This window comes from Sorex araneus, chromosome X (assembly GCF_027595985.1).
Source record: "Sorex araneus isolate mSorAra2 chromosome X, mSorAra2.pri, whole genome shotgun sequence".
NCBI classification, from domain to species: Eukaryota; Metazoa; Chordata; class Mammalia; order Eulipotyphla; family Soricidae; genus Sorex; species Sorex araneus.
The window spans coordinates 371,146,218-371,165,656 of record NC_073313.1 but is presented as its reverse complement, the minus strand read 5'-3'; the positions used below and the strand labels follow the sequence as shown (position 1 = coordinate 371,165,656).

The 19,439-nt window shown below is 63.5% G+C and overlaps 1 protein-coding gene across 1 annotated transcript; it reads left to right on the top strand.

Moving 5' to 3' along the window:
• The first annotated feature begins 12,824 nt into the window (after window positions 1-12,824).
• Window positions 12,825-19,282, top strand: LOC101541021 (cytochrome P450 1B1). Its single transcript, XM_055121713.1, has 3 exons — window positions 12,825-13,083; window positions 13,402-14,418; window positions 17,872-19,282. The coding sequence occupies exons 1-3, from the start codon at window positions 13,073-13,075 to the stop codon at window positions 18,470-18,472; spliced, it is 1,629 nt and encodes a 542-aa protein (XP_054977688.1). The 5' UTR covers window positions 12,825-13,072; the 3' UTR covers window positions 18,473-19,282.
• Window positions 19,283-19,439: the final 157 nt, after the last annotated feature.

Sequence of the window (19,439 nt, the reverse complement as noted above, 5' to 3'; positions counted from 1 at the left end):
CCCTTTTCCTCTCCCTCCCCCTCCCCTCCCTCTCCCCCTACCTCCCCCTCTCCCTCTCTCTCTCCTTCTCTCTTTCCCTCTCCTTCCCCCTCTCTCTCCCCCTTCCCCTCTCTCTCTGCCCCTCTCCCTCTCTCTCCTTCTCCCTCTCCCTCTCTCCTCCCTCTCCCTTTCTCTCTCCCTCTCCCTCTCCTTCTCCCTCTCCCTCTCTCCTCCCTCTCCCTCTCCTTCCCCCTCTCCCTTCCTCTCTCTTCTACCCTCTCCCCTTCTCCCTCCTTCCCCCTCCCTCTCCCTCTCCCTCTCTCTCTCTCCCCCTCTCTCTTCCTCTCTCTGTCCCTCTCTCTCTCCCTCCCCTTCTCTCTCCCTCTTTCCCTCTCTCTCTCCTCCACCCCCTCCTTCTCTCCCATTCTCTCCCCCACCCCTCCAGGTTAATTTCCAACAGCCCGTCTTAAAATAGAAGCAAATCTGGCACTGGGATGAAGGCACAGAGGGCGGGGGTGGGAGGGCTCTTGCCTTGCCTATGGCTGACCCGGGTTCTATCCCCGGCACCACATCTGGTCCCCTGAGCCTTGCCAGGAGTGGTCCCTGAGCACAGAGCCAGGAGTCAGCCTGGGCACCGCCAAGGGCAGCCCACATGCAAACAGAGTAATAATAAAACCAAATTCTTGTTTCCTCTTTTGTCACTCCGCGTCCCTGACTCCCTTCCCAGCAGAGCTTCCCAGCAAACGTCTCCACTGACCTCCCGCTCCCGCTCCTGCCGTCCCCTCCCCTCCCCCAGACCACCGCCTGCTCCCCCCTCACTCTCCGAGGCACCGCCCCTCGCTCAGCCCCCCTGACCCAACAGGACAGCCCCTGGGCTGCCACCCTCACTCCGCCCCTCGCTCTCCGAGACCCCTCCCTCATAACCGGACGCTGGGCCACATGCAAGCAGGGCCAGGTCCCTCGAAAGGAAAGCAAGCCCACCCCCGGCGGGCAGGACAGTGACCAGCCTGCCTTGCACGCGGCCAGCCGGGGCTGCTCCCTGGCACCCGGGCGCCCTCTGACCCTGTGAGGAGTGCTCTCCGAGCGCAGAGCCCCGGTCTCTGCCAGGTGTGGCCCAGAAGCCGAACAAGCCCCGCCTGTAACAACAGCAAAGCCACGCCAAGCAGGCCCAGGGCACCACTCACCCCCCTTCAGCCCTCTCTGCGCAACACAGATGCCAGTGCTCGGCGCTGAGGCAGAGCCGGGAGCCCCAGGCACCGTCTGGCCGGAGGGGCTTCAGTGCAGGGGCAGAAACATCCCGCCAAGAGGCAGGTCTTGGAAGGTACAGGGCTGGGCAGGGCGGGAGGGGGGCAGGGGGGAAGATGTCAGTGAGCACCAAGCGGAGCGGGGTGATCCAGAGAGGGACAGCGAGCCCGAAATGGGGCCAGAGGATGAAGATGGCTTTGGAGCTCTGTGGGGAAACCAGGGCGGCCGGGACCGGCCATAGGAAGGGGACGGGCTCGGGGGTCTGTTCTGGGGAACATGCCAAAGAGTCTGAGCAACACGCTTGGCTTCCCAGCTAACCTGTGTGATAGAAGGTACTGGAAACTCAGGGTTAATGGGGCTGGAGCAGTGTGGCAGCCGGTAAAGCGCCTGCAAGCAAAGGCTGGCCAAGGTTCAATCCCAGCATCCCACACGGCCCCACCAGGAGTGACCCCGGCTCCGAGCAAGGAGTCAGCCCCGAGCACTAGCCAGATGTGACCCCCAGCCCTCCCCCGCAAAAAGCGGTTTCATGATGTTTTCATGTTGAAATGTCCCCCCGGGAATACACAGTGATGGGGCCTAAGATGGGCCCCCAAAGTTCAGCGGCCCCTCCCCTCCTCAGAGCAGGGGCCGCGAACCCCGGGGGCCAGTAACTGCAGAGGAAAGTCTCTTAGACTCCCGTCCTTGACATTTGTTTCAGCACACATTTTCTTCTCTCTTTCAGGAGAAGGGAAAAAACAACCCCCGGCCCTGGGAAGAAATCTTGGCGGCGAGTCTAGACAAACAGAGGATTCGCTGATGTCTGCACTCCCAGACCCGCGCTTGTTTTCTCAATCCCAAGTGAGTTTCTGAAACATCATGTGACAGGAGGCTGGGGAGGAGCTGGGGCTGTTCTGGCCCCGAGCCCCCCTCAACCTCCCCCGCAAGCCGCCCCCCACCCCCACCCTGAGCCACCTGGGGACGGGATGATGCTGACAGCGCCCCCGCCCTTGGAGGAAAGCAAGGCCGCCAGGGGGGTTGGTCCCGGCTGCAGAAAGCCGCACGCGCGTCTGAGCAATGTGTGTTCCGAGCACAGGCTGGCATGAGTGCGCGGGGGTGTGGGTGGGGCGGGGGGAATCCCCTCTTTTACATGCAAGAAGGATGCCACCCCCACCCCCAGCCCCGGTAGCCGGGTCTGCTCCTGCGCACAGCCAGACATTTCTGTTTCTTTCTCCCCTCTCCAGGCTACGGGTGGGTGTCGGGACTCGGACCTCCCACAAGAATCCTCCCCTCAACCTGCCAGGGGGAAATCCTGGGTGCAGGGCCAGAGTGACCCCCAAACCAGTGACCCCCAAACCAACCAACCAACCACAGGAACAAGAATCATTCTCTCGGGCTGCCGCCTGCAGAGCGCCGAGGCTGGGGCTATTGTCGCTGGAAAAAGGATGTTCTCGCCTGTTCCGCCCCGTTCGGGCCTCCAGGGAAAGGCTTTACGGTCCAGCAGTTGCGGCCAGGGGCCCAGATTCTCAGGGAAGGTCCTTCGGCCCCTGGCGTCACGTGGCTCCCTGCCTTCAAGCTGATTGGTGGGAACCCCGCCTCGCAGCACACGGACTGCAAGCTGATTGGTGGGAGTGACCCCCTTGCAACTCCCGTCTGCAAGCTGATTGGTCTCCTTGCACCTGCTTGAAAGCTGATTGGTGGAGTTCTGTAGATGACTTTTTTTTTATGGAAGCTTAGTTCTTCCAGGGACCACTCGAGAGCGCAGTGATTGCCACACACACGGGTCACTTGGGGTACAGGTTAATGATCAGGTCGAGTGGACAAGAGCTCCTGACTCTCCTGGCCTCTCTTCCTGCCAGCGGGCCAGCTCCTCTCTCCGCCGCACAGAGTGCCCGAGTGGTTGGGACGCGCTTTCGTTTCTCTGCTTTTGCCCTCGGTGCCTGGAACCCCCGGCCGGGCTTTCTGAGGCCCAACAGCTGCCTCCATCCCGCCAGAGAGCAGCTGAGAGGCTTTGCTCAACAGCCCATGGATGGGGTCGTGGGAGGCCCCGCTGGGGTGAGCCTGGTGCTGCTCTTGGATCTCCAAGCCGGCCAGAGCCTGCCTGTCCCGGGGAAGCGGGCGCGTGCGTGGACACTGCAGGCCTGCGGGGCGTTGGGGCGGGAGGTGAGAGCAGGGGAGCAGAGCATCCACACACCCACCGCAAAGCCCCGCGCCCAAGACCCCGGGGTCTGGCTACACCGAAAAACCGAAAATATTACCTGCAAGAAAGGAGAGAGTGAGAGTGCCAGCTGCCCACGGGGCAGGCAGGGCAGGACACCGGGTCTCCTAGCAGAGGCGGGGTGCCCTCGGCCTGAGCCAGCAGCTTAGAATGGGGGAGGAGGGGAGGATGTGCTTCCCCTCAGAGCAGATGGTGGGGCCCTGGGAGAATGTCCTGGTCTTAGTGGGGGCGGGCAGGAGGCCCAGAACCTGCCATTGACCAGTGGGAGTGCCCAGAATGTTCCCACTTTGACCTGTTAGGCAAATTAAAGTATTTTGAAAGGAAGATGTGTGTGTGTGCGTGCGTGTGTGTGTGTGTGTGTGTGTTGTTGTTGTTGTTGGCCCTACCCAGTGGTGCTCAGGGCTGACTCCTGGCTCTGTACTCAGGGGTCACTCCTGGCAGGGCTCAGGGACCCTATGGGAAGTCAGGGGTCAATCCCAGGTCAGCTGCATGCAAGGCAGTGCCCTGCTTGCTGCGCTGTGGCTCTGGCCCTGCGAGGGTGATTTTGAAAGACTTGTCTGGCTGGTGAAATGTGCCGAATGCCAGAACAGACTCTCGGGACGGCACGGAGATAATAACAGTAATGGCTTTTGGTATAATTTTGAACTGAAAGTGATTTGGGATAATACCTGGTAGTTTAGAGCAGAAGGGACTTGAAAGAACACCCGGGTGACTTGTTTCAGTGATGAAGAAATTAATGGCCAGAGAAAACTCCCTTGTCTCAAGGCCAGGGGCTCTGGCCCGGGGCTCTTCCTGGCGAAACCAGCTCAGCCTTGACTGGACGGTCTCCGTCTGCCTGTCCCTGTGATGCGTTAGGGGAGAAAAACAGGGGGTGGGTTGAAGTGGATTGCCCAAAGGGAGGTGTAGGGGGCTACCAAACTTGGGGGCTCAAGGGAGAGATAGGGAAGAAGCTTGGGCGTGAAGACCCCTGGGCAGCTCGCCCCTGGAAACAGCCCGGGAAATCTCGGAGACTTCAGGGGACGAAGTGGAAGGCAGGGTCTGAGGGGAAACGTCGGGGACGTGCCCAAAGGACACCGGGCCTCAGCAGCCAGCAGCCAGGGGGGCGGCTCAGGGCGTGCTTCACGGGTCAGGGCTTGCCTTACATGCGGCCGGGCTGGGTTTGACTCCCATGTAGGGTCCCCCAAGCCTGGCGCCGGGGGACCCCTGAGCCGTGAGGAGCACTAAGCACCACTGGGTGTGGCCCAAACGCCAAATTTAAAAATAATAATAAATCAGGCTGCTCGGGGCTGAGCCAAGAGCCTGCTCCCATTAGCGCTGGCAGAAAGGACACGTTCGTCACGCCTGGGAGGCTCAGGGGACCCGGTCGTGTGTGGTCCCTCAGACCACTCCTCTGTCCCCGCCCCAGGTCACTCCCAGTGGCTTTCGGAGTCCTGCGTGCAAGCTCAGCGCTGACCATGCGGGGGGCCGGGCCAATCCCGGGGGCCACGGCCAGATAGCGTGTAGGTCCAGTCGGGCCGGGAGCAAATAAAAACCAGTGAGAACGTGTGCAGTGCTGAGCTCCTGGAGCCGGGCTGGGTGGGGGCGGCCGGGATGAGACGCGCCCAGCACCTCCTGCCTGCTGGGGAGTTTCTGCCGCGGGGCTGACCTCAGTCTGGGCGGGAGGGGCCGGCCTAGGACCAGCCAGGCCACGGCAGGGCTGGCCAGGGACCGAAGGGGGCCTTCGTGCAGCCTGGGGTGGGGGCGGAAGGACCAGCCCCTTGGTGGTGGCCGGCCATGGTGGAGGCTTGGAAGGGGTGGTGGGGGGTGGGTCCAGGACGGGGCAAGCCGCAGCTTTCTTGGGCCCGGGAACGTCCCCTCCTTGCTGCTGAGCCCCGTCTGGCCGGGGGGATCGAGAGGCTGGAGGCAGAGGCTGCTCAGGGCCCTCCCTGCAGCCAGGAATCAGGGCGCTGGTCGCCCCAGAGCCTTGCTCCTGAGGATTAACGCCATGGTTTCCGTCAGGGGTCTGGGGCCGCCTGGCCCCAGAGCTGAGAGCAGGCGGCCCGTGCGCCACCTCCTCCTGGCGGCTGGGTAAGGCCAGGCTGACACCCAGCGCTGCCCTTCCATGGCTCTGATGTCCTCGGTCCCACCCAGAGCAGAGCCCCCACCTCCCCAGCCGGAACTCACCATCAGGCCCCCACCCCTGGCCTGGGACCCCTGCGCCCCTAACTGTCCCCAGCTTTAATGGATCGGGGTTGTCTCCCTAAAATCGGGAAGGGGCACCACCCTCCCCGTCCGAGAGCACCCCATCCTGCCCCCCCATCCTGCCCCCCCATCAGTGTCCTTCCCCAAAGGCCTGTCACTCTGGTCAAGATCTGCCCCCGTATAGGACCCCCTAGGGTCCAGCTCCAGAGTCAGCACAGAGAGGCACGGGGGGGCGGGGGGGGCAGGGAGGTGGGCCCCCCCCACGGAGGGCAGGCTGGGCGAGTCCTCTTGAGGACACACGAAAGGCATGGGGGGGGGGTCAGGAGAAGCACCCGCAGTGCCTGGCACTTTGTTGACGTGTGTGTGTTTGTATGTTTTTATTGCTTTTGTTCTCTACAGCACCGCTCATCTTTCCGGAAGGCAGTTCCCACGAAGGCGCTCAGCGTCTCAGGAAGCCGCAGCCGTCTTGTCTCTGCGTGTCGGGCCTGCGCTGTTCCCGCTCCGGCTTCACGGTCTCACGGCCAGTGTGTGCCCCCCTCCGAGCACCCCCAGGTTCCCTCCCACCCCGGACGTACGTTTTTGTTCTTTCCTCATGAGTGGATCTTCAGAGCTGGGTTCAGCTGGCTCAGCTGCAGGGCTGAAGCGTTGCAGAGGAGAGTCGGGCCGAGCAGGGACTCTTGGGTTCCGAGATTGTTTTCCAAGGGGCCTCAGGAGCCCTGAGCTAAGTCTTTGGCGCGGGCCGCTATGAAATCATCGCTCTGTTTGCTGCCTTCTAAATAAAACCGTGGCGGTGAGGGGGGGGACGAGTGTGAATTTTATAGTAATTTCGACATCCCGGATGGCTGAGGAGCGGATGGAGCGACCCGTGAGGCCGCTGGAGGCCCCGGTCCAGCGCCCCGCCTGCCCCAGCCACTGTTTTGAAAGGAGAAGGTCCAAGCCCGCCCGGGACTGGGGGGCTCCCCGGGAGGCGAGGGAGAGGTGTTGAGTTGTGCGGGAACTGGAACCAGGACGCCTTTGCAGCTGGGGTCCTGCCCCCAGGGGAAACCTTCCCGCCCCTGCAGCATCTGGGGGAGGGGCAGGGCCCAGAGTCCCAGACTGGGCAACCTCGGGGAGAGTTCACGTTCCGAACCCTCGAACCCTCGAACCCTCGCCCCTTTTATGCAAAGTGGTAGCTAAAACACAGCGTTAGGAGCCCTGGGGTGCCCCGCTGCTGGCAGGAGCCTTAGCTTGTCCCGACTCCGCCCACCTTTGAGCATTGCAGCCCCCAGGGACCCGGCCCGGGTAGCCCACTCAGCTCCGAGAGTCCCGGGGATGTGTGGGTGCCTGAGTATCCCCACCGCCCAGGGGCCTTGTTGTGCTTTTGCGTGCTTGGCCTCCGCCTGCAAACCCCCACATGGAGGGGGTGGGTGGGCTGACTCAGCCCCTGTCTCCCGGAAAAGCCTTCCTCCCCAGCGCGGTCCTGTCTGTGGCACTCACTGCCTGGGGAATGTTCTGGAAGCCTTTAGGAATGGAAGCCTGGGCGGCAGCCAGCAGAGCCCCCCCACCCCGCCCCATCCCGCAGGGCAGGAGCCTCTGTAGTGCCCCTAGGGCTGCTGGAGACCCCCAACCCCTCCTCCCAGCCCGGGTGGGAGCTGATGACTGAGGGGGCAGAGGGAGGATGGGGGGCATTGGTGTCGGGGGCGGGGCTTGGGGGGCTGCCGAGCCCTCCGTGCCCTGGACTCGCTCCTTGGCGTCCCTGCAGCTCCCCTGGGTCCCAGAGGAGCGACCGAAGCCGCCAAGGGTCACCTGTCTGGGTGGGCCCCAGGGGTGGGGGTGGCGGGTGGGTCGGGGACTGGCCTTGCCTGACCCCCCAGCTGCGCCCCTTTCCCCCCAGGACCCCGCCCCCAGGCTGGGCTGGCGAGGGCGCCCTCCCTCTCGGCCTGTCTGAGCTCCAAAGAGTGGAGCAGCCCAGGGCCACTGAGGATAGAACCGGGGGTCGCCTGATGCTGCTGCCTTCCCAGGAGGCTCGCTGGGGTCACTGGGGTCCTGGCCCCCCTCGTGCTGCCCCATGTGTGTGGCCTGACCCGCCCTGGCGGCGCTGACCAGGCTCCCGCCTGTCCCGAGGGAAGGTGGAGACGCAGAGCTCAATCACAGGGAACCCTCCCCCCACACCCCCGGGCCTCCTGGAGGGAAGGTACGTGGCCCTGCTTCCTGGGACAGAGCCTTCGTTGAGGGGCAAACTAACTCCCCTTCCCAAGGCCAGGGGGTGGATTTCAGACCCGTGTTCAGGAAGATGCGTCTTCCCTGGTTGCAGCCCCAAGCAGAACAAGCAGGGGACATGCTGCGGGGCTGCCTGGTGTGCACGGAGCACTGCCGGGCGGCGGGCCAGCCTGTGTGTGTGTATGTGTGTGTGTGCGTGTGCTGAGAGACTGTGCGTGCATGTGAGTGTATGTGTGTGCATGTGTATGAGTGTATTGCGAGTAGTGTGTGCGTGCATGTGTGTGTGCTGTGAGTAGTACTCGAGCGTGTGCATGTGTGTGTTGTGAACACGGTGTGTGAGTGTGTGCATGCGTGTGTGTGTGTGTGTGTGTGTGTGTGTGTGTGTGGACTGGCCTGTGGACGCGCTTCCTCTGCCAGGGCCAGCAGCGGGACAAGCCTCCCGGCCCGGCTGCTTCCTGTGTGGGGGCTGCGGGGGGCTGCTGTGGCGTCCGCCAGAGCCAGGCGCGGTGGAGTGAGCCCAGGGACAGGGAGGGGAAGGTCCGGACAGGCAGAAACACAGAGGGGGGTGGGCACTGTCAGGCCAGAGGGGGGCTGGGTGCTGTCACTTCGGGCTTGCACACGCGGCCTTGCACACGCGGTCTTGCACGCGAAGGCTTGCACACGCGGCCTTGCGCACACAGGCTTGCACACATTCTGCATGTGCAGCTCGCTGGGGCCAGGGTGGGGCTCACACGTGTGCTCCCCGGGGCACCGCAGTCCCAGTGCTCACATATCTTTGATCGTGGTGTACCTCGAGAGCCACGCGCTCTGGGAACCGCCTGCGTGGACGCCTGTGTGGACGCCGGCTTGTCAACTCTGAACGAATCCTCTCTGGAACCCCGTGCGTCCACATCTTTGGACTCAGCTGTGTCTCTCACTGTCTCCGGACCCAAAGGGGCACTCGCCGCTAAGAGGCTTCTTGAGCGAAAAGTGACAAAAAGGCTTATTGAGATGCTAGAAATGCAAGAAGAAAGTCTCCCCCAAACCCTCTTCCCCCACCCCACAGCTGAGAAAGTGAGAAGACATGGGTGGTCTTGGGCGGAGCAGAGGGGGATTTTTTTCCTGGGCCCATCTGCTGAGGTCAGTGGGCCTGCGTGATTCCAGTGTCTCAGGCAGCTCCAGAGGGTCCTTGGAGTCAGCCGCGGGGGCTGACATCAGCAGGGTGACCTGGGGGGCTGTGACCTGCCGACATCAGCAGGTGACCTGGGGGGCTGTGACCTGCCGACATCAGCAGGGTGACCTGTGGGGGCTGTGCGGATGCTTCCCCACGAGCAGGAGGTGTCCAGTCATCCCGGAGGGCAGAAGCCCAGGAGTGCTGTGCGGGGAGAAAGCATCCTGCTAAGGCCCCTCCCCGCCCCAGCCGCACCCTGGCCCCGCACCCAGACACCAGGGGGGGGGGCTGCAAATACACAGTTACAGGGGTACAGTCTGGAGAAGTGCTACAGCTCAGGAGGTCATGTGCCTGAGGGTTTTAAGAATCAGCCCCTTTGTCCTGTAAGGGGGGCGAAATGGCTGCTCTAAAGGGAGAGAAATTCTGATAAAGATAAAAGGGTTAAAAAAGGAGATTAACATGGAAGTAACCCAAAACTCCCGCTGGGATGGTGGAGGGGCCTGTCCCAGAAGCAGCTCAGGGCAGACTAGAGGGGAGTGGGGGGTGCCGCAGCTCCCCCAACCTCGGAGCACGCAGAAGGTTGGTCCTGTCTGGCGTCTGGTCCCTTGGGCGGCATCCCCTCCTCCCTCCAGCTCACACGTCCCGCGGAGGAAGGGCTCAACATCCACCAAAAAGAAAGTGCCAGAAACGGAAACGTCAGTTTCCCCCAGGCGTTCTGGGGAGCAGAGGATGGAGGCTGAGGTGGGGGTCGTGGGGGAAGAAGCAGGAGTGGGGGGTGACCCCACTGCACTCGGGGCGCACATGCAGAGGGCGGGGCGCCCTGCAGGACTCACTCTCCCGGCTGACCCCCCTTGCTGGTTCAAAGCAATTCTGAGGGGCCCGGGGCCGAGGCACAGCTAGGAGGGCTCTGCCCGGCATGTGCCAGCCTGGTTTGCTGCATCCATACGGTCCCCCGAGCACCGCCAGGAATGACCCCTGCATCGCTGGGTGTGACCCAAAAAGCAAAATAAACAACCCCCACCCTCCCCCCAAATAAAGCAATAATGAAACAGCTCCATGTTGGGGGGTAGACAGAGCTGCCCAGTGGGCGCCCCAGCCCTTCCCGCTGGGAGAGAGCTGGTCTCTTCCTTTCGGGTGCCTCACCGGGGCGGCCTCTGGCCAGCTGGCCAGCCTAGGGGAGTGAGGTGGGGGCGCACGGCGGCGGGGGGCGCCACACAGAGCCGGGTGGGGTCCTGCTCCTTCCCCTCCCCAGGCCCGGGCGTCCACCTCGTCCACCTCCTGTCTTGCATCTGGTTTCCCATGTTTGGACTCGAGAGCACCAGGCCCAGAAGCCGTCTTCGTCCCACTCCCCACTGGACAGCTCAGAACAGGGCAGGACTGGGGCCCCGGACGTGCCCAAGCCCCAGGCAGCTGGCGGAAGGCAGGTGCAGCAGAGCGCCCCCTGGAGTCAGAGCTGCGCCCGCGAGGGTCTCCTCTTGGACCCCTGCTGGCTGCTCCTGGGGTCGCCCTGGGGCTCCCGACTGTCCGCAGTGTCGTCGCAGGGTACGGCCCATCCCATCGTTCTTCCAGGCATCTGCTGGACTGGTTCTGCCGCTTCCTGCAGGCACGTCCTAGAACTGGCCGAGCACCTGCTGGCGGGAGGGCTCCCAGGACGCTCGGCAGGGCGACGGCACCCACGGGTGCCGGGAGGGCCGATGGGCGGCCACCTCCTGGGTTCTCACGACCCGGCCTGGCCTCCCCCGCTGGGAGCCGTGCACAAAGGCTTTCTGGAATGTTGCCGGCTCAGGCTGGCTGGCGTCCCCACTGCGACAGGCAAAGGCAGAGTGGAGGAGGCAGGCGGGGGTCGGCGGCTGAAACGCAAAGGCCCCGGGGTCCACCCCTGACACTGCGCATGGCTCCCAGCCCTGGGGTGACCCCAAAACCATTGAGCTGGGAGACAGCGGGGCACTCAGGGCCAGGTGCTCTGCCCGCCCCTGGGTCCGGCGGACCAGCACACCCCAGCTGGCCTCTCACACCCTCCCAAGCGGCTTGAGCCCTGGGCCAAGTGGCCCTGAGGTCCCCCAGCACTGCTTGGAAGGTTCCTCAGAAACAAAGGGACAATAGCACAGCGGGCGGGGCTGACCCAGGTTGGTTCCCGGCACCTCATCTGGTCCCCCAGGCCTCCGGGAGTGACCCTAGAGCACAGAGCCAGGAGTAAGCCCTGAGCACTGCGGGGTGTAGACCCCAAGTGAAAACAAACAAGCCACTTGTTGTTTGAAGAATTGTGAGGAGGCTCCATCTGTGTTTCACTCAGAGCAACCATCACCCAACAGAGCCCGTCAACAGAGACAACTGCCAGTCTCTCAGCTGCCGCTCCCCTCCCTCCGTCCCCCTCTCTCCTTTTCTCTCACTCCCTCTCTCCCTCCTCTCCCTCTCTTTCCCTCCTCTCCCTCTCTCTCCCTTCTCTCCCTCTCTCTCCCTATCTCTCCCTCTCTCCCTCTCTCCCTCCATCTCTCCCTCTCTCCCTCTCCCTCTCTCCCTCCTCTCCCTCTCTCTCCCTTCTCTCCCTCTCTCCCCACCTCTCCCTCTCTCCCTCTCCCTCTTTCCCCCTCCCTCTCTCCCTCTCTCCCTTTCTCTCCCTCTCTCCCTTTCTCACTTTCCCCATCTCTCCCTCTCTCCCTTTCTCACTCTTTCTCTCCCCCTTCCTCCGCTTGCCTCCCCTTCCCTCCTCTCCCCCTCTCCTCTTCTCTCTCCTCTCCTCCCTTCTCTTCTCCTCTTCCCACCCCCCTTCCCCGGCAGTGGGAGTAAAAGGCACTTGGGCTTTTACAGGGCTTCCTGCCAGATTTCAGGTCAAGTGGTGCATCTGGAGGGGACCCCAGGGGCTCAAATCCGGACTCCTCTGCGAGATTGCTGTGTGCTCCTGGGAAAGCCACGCAATCTCTCTGAACCCATTGTTTTCCTCCAAACCGGGAACACGGAGAGCCCCACAGCGCCGGGAAAGCGCCAGACGCAGGGACACGCGGGGCACGCAGAGCTTGGTTGGCGCGGGCGGACCCGGGAGGCACAGTTTCTGCCGGGGAGGACGGCGCGCGGGGTGTGTGCGTGCGCCGGGCAGGGTGGCGCGGGCACTCCGCCCTCGGCCGCCGCCCGGGCCCGTCAGGTGCCGTGACAAGCGCCCTGGGCGCAGGAGCCGACTTTCCAGACCGGGCGCACGCGAGCCGCGGCTCCGCACGCAAGGGGGAGGCGACAGCGGAGAAACGCTTCCAGCCGATAAGTCGGCGCGGCCTGGAATCCGCGAGCACGCGGCCGCCCTCCCCGCGCGGGGCCCGGCCCGGCCCGGCCCGGCTCGGCCCAGGGCCCGGGCCCGTGGGCGGCGCCGCCGGGGGAGTCTCTCCGCGGGCGAACCTGGGCGCCCCAGCGCGGGCCTTTGTGCCAGGGACGCGCGGCCCGAGGCGCGGGAGCGGCGTCCGGGCTCACCCGACGGGCGCGGGCCACGGCCCCACTGCCCCGCGCCGGCCCGGGTGTTGGTAACAAAACCCCGCGGGGGCCGCACGGCCCCGCGCCCCCGCCCACCGACGCGGGAGGGACGCGCGCGCGTTTCTGTCGCATCACCCGGCGGACAGGGCGGTGGGCGCGCGCGGGGCCCGCAGCCTCGGACCCCGCGCGCGCCGTCTCCGTGGCGGGGGCCCGGGCCTGGGAGGGGGGTCGAGCGTCCAAAAACCTCGGCCCCCGCGCTCGCGACCCCCGAGAGCAGCCGGCCCGGGACCCTCCCCGCGCGCCCCGCCACGCCCCCCGCGCGCCCCGCCCCTCCCCCCGCCAGGTCCCGCCGCCTCCTCCCTCCAGGCCGACCTTAAAAGCGGCAGAAGGGGGACAGCGACCTCGGACTCGCCGGGGGACACTCGCTGCGGCGGCGCTGGGGGCTGAGCGGGGCGCGGGGCCCGGGAGTCCGTCCCCGCGCTGCGAGGAGACCCCGGCGTTGCCCAGGACGCAGGTTTGTGGGGCTCCGCCGAGGAGTTGGGGGGCGTCTCATCAGGCTCTAGTCCTCTCCAGGTCTCGCGGCGGCCAGAGTCTCCAGTCACCCCCGCGTACCCCCGGACACACGCAGGACCTGCTTCCAGACCCCGCCAGCCCCAGGCCCTACCGCCATGGACCCCAGGTGGGTCGATGAACGTCCTGGGCACCCTCCGGGTGCTGGGGTGGGCGTTGGGGGCGCGTGGCCGCGGTGCTGGGAGCTTAGGGGTGACTGCGCGCCACCTCCCTGAAGCCCACCCAGCGGTCTCTGAGCTGCAGGCGTGGGGGAGCGCGTGGCCCGGGGACGCCGAAACTAACGCGCCCCTTCCCTTCCCCTTTGGGGAGTGCTGGGGGGGGGGAAGGAGCTTCTGCCCTGCCCCTCCGCCGCGACCGCCGGTGCCCCGCTGTCCACTCGGGGCCGGCCGGGCGCCCCGAGCATCTCCCCGACGCCCTCTCTCCGCAGCGCGCGCTCCGGCCCGGCCCCCGCCGAGCCCCGGCCGCCGAGCGCGCTGGCCGCGCCGCCGTCGCTGCTGCTGCTGCTGCTGTCGGCGCTGGCCGCGCTGCACGCGGGCCGCTGGCTGCTGCGCGCGCGGCGCCCGCCGCCCGGCTCGCCCCCCGGCCCGTTCGCGTGGCCGCTGCTGGGCAACGCGGCGCAGCTGGGCCCGATCCCGCACCTGGCCCTGGCCCGGCTGGCGCGGCAGTACGGCGACGTGTTCCAGCTGCGCCTGGGCCGCTGCCCCGTGGTGGTGCTGAACGGCGAGCGCGCCATCCGCCAGGCGCTGGTGCACCAGGGCGCTGCCTTCGCCGACCGGCCGCCCTTCGCGTCCTACCAGGAGGTGTCCGGCGGCCGCAGCCTGGCCTTCGGCCGCTACTCGGAGCGCTGGGCGCAGCGGCGACGCGCGGCGCACAGCTCCCTGCGCGCCTTCTCCACGCGCAGCGCGAGCGGCCGCAGCGCCCTCGAGGGCCACGTGCTGGGCGAGACGCGCGAGCTGGTGGCGCTGCTGGTGCGACGCAGCGCGGGCGGCGGCTTCGTGGACCCGCGCCAGCCGCTGCAGGTGGCCGTGGCCAACGTCATGAGTGCCGTGTGCTTCGGCTGCCGCTACCGGCACGACGACGCCGAGTTTCTGGAGCTGCTGAACCACAATGAGGAGTTCGGGCACGCCGTGCGGGCCAGCAGCCTGGTGGACGTGCTGCCCTGGCTGCGGCGCTTCCCCAACCCCGTGCGCTCCACCTTCCGCAAGTTCCAGCGCCTCAACCGCAACTTCAGCCTCTTCGTGCACCGCAAGTTTCTGCAGCACCAGGAGAGCCTGCGGCCCGGGGCGCCCCCGCGCGACCTCCTGGACGCGCTCCTGCTCCTCGCGCAGGACGGCGCCCCGCCACTCGACCTGCAGGACGTGCCGGCCACCCTCACCGATGTCTTCGGCGCCAGCCAGGACACGCTGTCCACCGCGCTGCACTGGCTGGTCCTGCTCTTCATCAGGTAGGGGCCCCCAGACGCCTCGTCTCTCCCCCGTGGCCGGCGCCCAGGTCTGAGCCCGCTGGCTCCCGCCACCCCCAGGCCTCAGCTCTGCGCCCCAGCGCCCAAAAGGGGGCTTCGGGGACCCTCGGCGGCGCTGCCGCCCAGACCAGCCTCGGCACCTCCCGTAGCCACCAGCTTAGAGATGTGACGCATCCGTGAGACCTTCTCCCACTCGCTGGGAAACCGGGACGTTGGCGACAGTGTTTGCAGAGCAAGCAAGCCTGGTCCCTGCGTGTCGGGGAGCGGAGGGAGGGAGCTGGTGCTGTAGTTAACCCGCCGCTCCCTGAGTCCCTCCCAGCGTTTGGATCCGCAGTCCGTCGGTCGGCCTCACTCCCCCAATGGGCTGCCCAGAGCCAAAACCCACTGCTGGGCTGGGTTTCCGGGGTCCAGTGGTCACTGGGTAAGGGAAAGGGAAGGGGCCAGGAAGAGACAGCCACTGGCCCAGGGCGCTGAGCGGTTTCTAGAAAGGCACGCTGGGACCCACTGGGTCAGTGCTGGGGTGGAGGTGGGGACCCCCAGGGAGGTCCTGTTCTGGGCGCCCGGGGGGTGGGGGGTGGGGGTGGTGGTGACTAGATTTAGCAAATCAAACAGTGAACTTTAGGTAGCACATACTTTTCCTGGAGATCGGACATTGCTGGCCTGAAAACTCACATTTGAGGGTTTTTTTTCCTTCTTTTTGGGTCAAACCCTGCGATGCACAGGGGTTACTCCTGGCTCTGCCCTCAGGAATTACTCCTGAGTGGTGCTCAGGGGACCATACTGGATGCTGGGATTCAAACCCCGGTGGGCTGTGTGCAAGGCAAACGCCCTCCCCGCTGTGCTAGCCCTCCAGCCCCTCACATTTGAGTTTTGCCTGAGTTTTATCTGGCAGCTCTATTGGGCAAATGCATTTCTTCCGGAGAGACCAGAAGCCTTGGTGCTTCTCGGGTGAGGCCGCCCTGCCTCGAGCCTTTCCTCCGTGCTTGGCTCGGAAACAGCCGCTCCCCACAGCACCACTACCGGGAGCTGCCAGGCTGCTGCCAGCTGTCCTAGGGACCAGCTCTTCTCCTTCTGCAAGGTGGAGAGGAATGTCGCAGCTGCACAGCAGGAGGACAGAGTGAAACAAAAGGAGAGAGAGAGAGAGAGGGAGAGAGAGAGAGAGAGAGAGAGAGAGAGGGAGAGAGGGAGAGAGAGAGGGAGAGAGAGACGGAGAGAGAGAGGGAGAGAGAAAGAGAGGAGAGAGGGAGGGAGAGAGAGGGAGAAAGAGAGGAGAGGGAGTGAGAGAGGGAGAGAGAGAGGGAGAGAGAGAGGGAGGGAGAGAGAGAGGGAGGGAGAGAGGGAGAGAAAGAGAGAGGGAGGGAGAGAGAGAGGGAGAGAAAGAGAGAGAGAGGGAGAGAGGGAGAGAGAGGGAGAGAGAGAGAGAGGCAGCTCTGAATGGCGCAGCCGCTACACAAACTTTTCTTCTAGCGAAGGGCAGGGCTGAGTGGGACCCGGGAATGCGGGGCGGGCGGGATACGGTGCGGGAATGCGGGGCGGGCGGGATACGCGGGGCGGGCGGGATACGGTGCGTGCATCTCTTGGGCTTTTTGAGTGTGGCATGAACGGGAGGAATAGTCGCAAAAGAAAAGGTTTGATTCCAAAGACCTGAAATGTTGCCATTCTGAGCCTTTTGGGGAAGTTTGCGGATCCTCACAGTGTGACGATAAGCAACATTCAGAACCACCCCAAACGTCAGCGCACACATGCTTGAGACCCCCAGCCCTCTCCCGACCTGAGTTGTAATAGTTATTTATGTATTTCATTTTGCTTTTGACACTTCAGGACACTGCAGTGCGCATTCCCCATCTTCTCAACTTTGTCTTAGTGACTTGGCTGACTCACGGAGTATTTCCCCACGACCATGTCTTCTGATCTGTGATCATTTTTTGAACTTTAACATCATTGGTTTGAACCCTTTTTCCTTGAAAATATATTTCCAGACCTGGCAGGGATAGATGGATCTTGCTTTGTGTAGCACTGGAGCACTGTTGTCCCATTGCTCATTGATTTGCTCGAGCGGGCACTGTAACGTCTCCATTGTGAGACTTGTTGTTACTGTTTTTGGCATATCGAATACGCCACGGGGAGCTTGCCAGGCCCTGCCGTGTGGGCAGGATACTCTCGGTAGCTTGCCGGGCTCTCCGAGAGGGGTGGAAGAATCAAACCCCGGTCGGCTGTGTGCAAGGCAAATGCCCTACCTGCTGTGCTATTGCTCCAAGATTTTAATTTTTGTCTTTTCAAACAAATGTATGAGTTTATAATGCAGCAAAAGAAACTGATCTGCCATTTACGGCTGCCCCCTAAGTGTCAGGATGTAGGTGGCTTTGATGATCAGACACTGGTTCTCTCTGTAGCACCAAGTGTCCAGGGGCTGGGGGCAGCCTCCTTCCAGAAACTTGGTTCCATAAAAAACATTGTAATACATTCTGAGACAACACTGCTATAAAAAGCAAATATATTAAAATTAGACTAAAGCACTTCTTTGGCATGAAAGCTCCCTCTTAGCTTTTGACTTTGGAGAAAGGAAAACATGTTTTGTGGGCTCAGCCCTGGTGCTTGGGACCGGTGACATGGGACGGTTGGCGGGTCCCTCTTCTGCCCTTTCTGCGGAGAAAATTGGACTGTATCGATTGCCCAGCAGAAGAAAATTCGACGCCTGCAACTTTTTTTTTTTTTTTTTTTTTTTTTTTGCTTTTTGGGTCACACCCGGCGATGCACAGGGGTTACTCCTGGCTCTGCACTCAGGAATTACTCCTGGTGGTGCTCAGGGGACCATATGGGATGCTGGGATTCAAACCCGAGTTGGCCGCGTGCAAGGCAAACGCCCGACCCGCTGTGCTATCACTCCAGCCCCTGCCTGCAACCTTTATTCCAGGGGCCGATGCTCAGTTTCGTTTTGGGCAAGACTCGGGCGGGATGCTAATGGAATCCAGAGCGCGCTTAAACAGACTGAAAAATATCTGTCAGCAACGGGAAGCCACGGGGGATGAGGGACGAGGAATCCTGCATTTGCAGCAAGCGGGACGCCCGGGGGGGCGGGGGGGGCAGCATTCAGGGTGAAATAGGGCAGCTGCAGAGACAAGGAGCGTCAGTTTCACTTGTGTGGCCTCGAGAGAAAGTGAACGAATGTGCGGCTGTACAAAATAATAAGGAAAAATCCCACCCTGCAATCGTCTTGAGAACTAAGGCCAACGAAGCGTTTCCTATTTGATTTGGTTTTGGGCCACGTCTGGTGGGGCTTGGGCCTCACTCCCGGGGGGGGGTTGTGGGCCGGGGGTCGGCCCCCGGTGGCGCTCAGGTGGCCCATGGCTCCAGCCCCCAGGAGAGTTTTCTAGGAAGACGGAACTTGTCAAGTGCCTTGGCCTCGCTCACCGCCTCTCTCTGCCCCCCACACAGGTACCCCGCGGAGCAGGCTCGGGTCCAGGCGGAGGTGGACAGCGTGGTGGGCAGAGGGCGGCTGCCCTGCCTGGACGACCAGCCCCGCCTGCCCTACGTGATGGCCTTTGTCTACGAGGCCATGCGCTTCTCGAGCTTCTTGCCCATGACCATCCCCCACGCCACGCGGGCCAGCACCTCCGTCCTGGGCTACCACATCCCCAAGGACACGGTGGTCTTCATCAACCAGTGGTCGGTGAATCACGACCCCGCCCGGTGGCGCGACCCCAAGCACTTTGACCCCGCGCGCTTCCTGGGCGCGGGCGGCCAGCTGGACAGCGACCTGGCCGGCCGCGTGCTGGCCTTCTCGATGGGCCGGCGGCGCTGCATCGGGGAGGAGCTGTCCCGGCTGCAGCTGTTCCTCTTCACCGCCGTCCTGGCCCACCAGTGCCACTTCTGTGGCCCCCCCGAGCAGCGCGAGGTCCACTTCGACTACGGCCTGACCATCAAGCCGCAGGCCTTCCAGGTGCACGCGTCACTCCGGGACTCCATGCGGCTGCTGGACCAGGCCGCCCAGAGCCTGCTGGGCGGGGGGCCGGGGAGCAGCTCCGGGGCTTTCTAGCTGCCGGCTCGGTGCTCCGGGCGCGCAGGGGCCCCGCCCCGTCCCCCCGCACCCCTCCGCATCTGTCACAGGCTGGGAGCACTGCTTGTATTTGTCCTTAGGGGGCAGCACCCGGGCCGGGGCCCCTCCTGGTAGTTCTCGGCCAGCCACACACCCTCTCAGCTCAGTGCTCGGGTCTGGTGATGTGATTCAGCCCCGGGGACCTCCGGGGTCACACCCACGGTGCGGGAGGCGGCCACTTGGTGCTGGGGACTGATCTTGGGTCCTTGTGCTGGGCCAGGCTTATGCCCCCACCCGGATGGCTCCTTGAGGAAGGACTGTCTGGAGGTCAAGACACATGGGTGCCACCCCCACTCCCCATCACGCCAGCCTGTGCCTCTGAGGGTGGGACTTGAGGGTGACACGCCTCGGGCAACCGGGTGACGCCGGAAAGGCCCAGAAACACTCTTCTCGCCTGTTATTAAAACGACTCCTGAGGCTTAGGCACCGTGATGGACTCACCTTTTGCCCCAGGTTTTACTTTCTCTACGAGTTTTTGATTTGGGGCCACACCCAGCGGTGCTCAGGGCTTACTCCTGGCTCTGTGTCTCAGGGGACCCTAGGCAGTGCGGGGGACTGAGCCTGGCTCGGCCATGTGCAAGGCTGTGGCACTGTCACTCCAGCCCGGTGCCTTTTCTCTTTGGGATGAGTCATTTGCTCAAGAAAGAAACCAGCAGTCGTCAACATAGTGATTATCTTGGATTTTGGTGGATTTTAAGGTTGGAGCTCTTGAATTAGGCCTCCAAAGGTGAAAGTTAGCTCCCCTGGTTGGCAAATACAGAATTTCAGTTACAAGCAAAAAAAAAAAAAATTCCAGCTAAGCTTTCAATTATGAAAGCTATGAAAATGCAGAGATTTTTAGTGTTTGTAAGGCTAGAAAAGAGTCACCAAATAGTATTCAATATGTATGCATATATTTTATAATTAT